Raw genomic sequence first — 1,289 nt, forward strand, 5'->3', positions numbered from 1 at the left:
AGATCTTCACCCCAGCCCACGAGGAGAATGTGCGCTTCATCTACGAGGGTGAGCCGTGGTGGGGGGCCCGGGGCTGCAGCCGGGCCCTGCGCCCAGGCAGTGCCTGAGGCGAGCGGTCCCCTCACCTGTGTCCCCGCAGCCTGGCAGTGTGTGGAGCGTGACCTGCGCAGCCAGATGGGCTCTGAGCGCGGCCTGGTAGAAGAGTACGTGGAGAAGATGCCGAATCCTAGCCTCAAAGGTGAGGGGGGCAAGGGGCACTCTCCCCTGGCTCTGGCCAGAGGGGATGGCCGGCCCCAGGGAGCCTGCGTGGGTGGGGAGGGGGCTGCGATGTGGCCTCTGCTGCCAAAGTCTCTCTTGTCTTCCCTGCAGCGTTTAAACCTGTCGACCTGGGTGATCTGAAGAGGAGGAACACACAGGATGCAAAGAAGTCCTAAGGCAGGTCCTTCCTGTGGATCAGCTGGTCTCTTAAGGTCCTCAAGCAGATTTAATTTGAGATTTTGTGTTGGTTTCTTCCTCTCATCTGTACTCCCAAAAGCCCGCGGGAAAGCTAATCAGCTTTGGGTCTGGCTCTGAAGCTACCTGAAATCAAAGATGCTCAGGGGCTCACTGAGGATGCCCAGAGCCTGTTGCAAAGGATTCCAGTCCCCCACTCATAGCTTTCTCTGGCCTCAGGCTGTCCTTACACACTTCATGCTGCGCTCATAGATCTCCCATTCTCCTTCCATCTCTGCCCCTGGTGTATTGAGTACATGGGCTCCCTGGGCTCTGGTGCGCAGCAGGGCAGAGCAGAACAGCTGTGCTGTCAGTAGAGGCAGCACTAGTTCTACGCTCCCTTCTGTGCACCAAGGAACCACAGCTGCTGGGGCGGGCTGGGGGAGAAGGAAGGAGAGTTGCTTCTGTCCTTGTTCCTTGGGACATTGAGGTAGCCCCAGTTCAACACCCTTCGTGCAGCTGACTGCTGGGCAGGTCATACCGGCTGTTCCTTGCTCCCTGGTGGGAGGGCTTAATTTGTACCTGGGCTGCTATTGCTTTGGACTTACCATGCTGCCTGAGCTCATGGGTCCATATCCAAGGCTGGATTTTCCTTGTGCTTAGATTGGGCCGGGTCCCTGTGGTGCTAGAGATGGAGCTGCTCCTCTCTCCCTGCAGATGGAGAGAGATGGGGTGTCAGCACTGGCCCCAGCCCCAAGTGCCTGAGGTGCTCAGAGCGGGGTGCTGGGCCACATTCATCCCTCCTGCCTCACTGCTCTGGCAGCTCCACAGGAGGTAGCAGCAGTGGGGTGCGGCTG

The 1,289-nt window shown here is 59.0% G+C and overlaps 1 protein-coding gene across 1 annotated transcript; it reads left to right on the forward strand.

Moving 5' to 3' along the window:
* Nucleotides 1–5: 5 nt before the first annotated feature.
* Nucleotides 6–434, forward strand: FAM195B (family with sequence similarity 195, member B; the record flags this gene model as incomplete). The annotated part of the gene is made up of 3 exons (XM_010295324.1): nucleotides 6–48; nucleotides 140–238; nucleotides 370–434. Coding segments are annotated over 3 exons (207 nt in total), but the record flags the coding sequence as incomplete, so codon positions are not given.
* Nucleotides 435–1,289: the final 855 nt, after the last annotated feature.

Source organism: Phaethon lepturus, unplaced genomic scaffold (genome assembly GCF_000687285.1).
Source record: "Phaethon lepturus isolate BGI_N335 unplaced genomic scaffold, ASM68728v1 scaffold25619, whole genome shotgun sequence".
Classification (NCBI taxonomy): Eukaryota; Metazoa; Chordata; class Aves; order Phaethontiformes; family Phaethontidae; genus Phaethon; species Phaethon lepturus.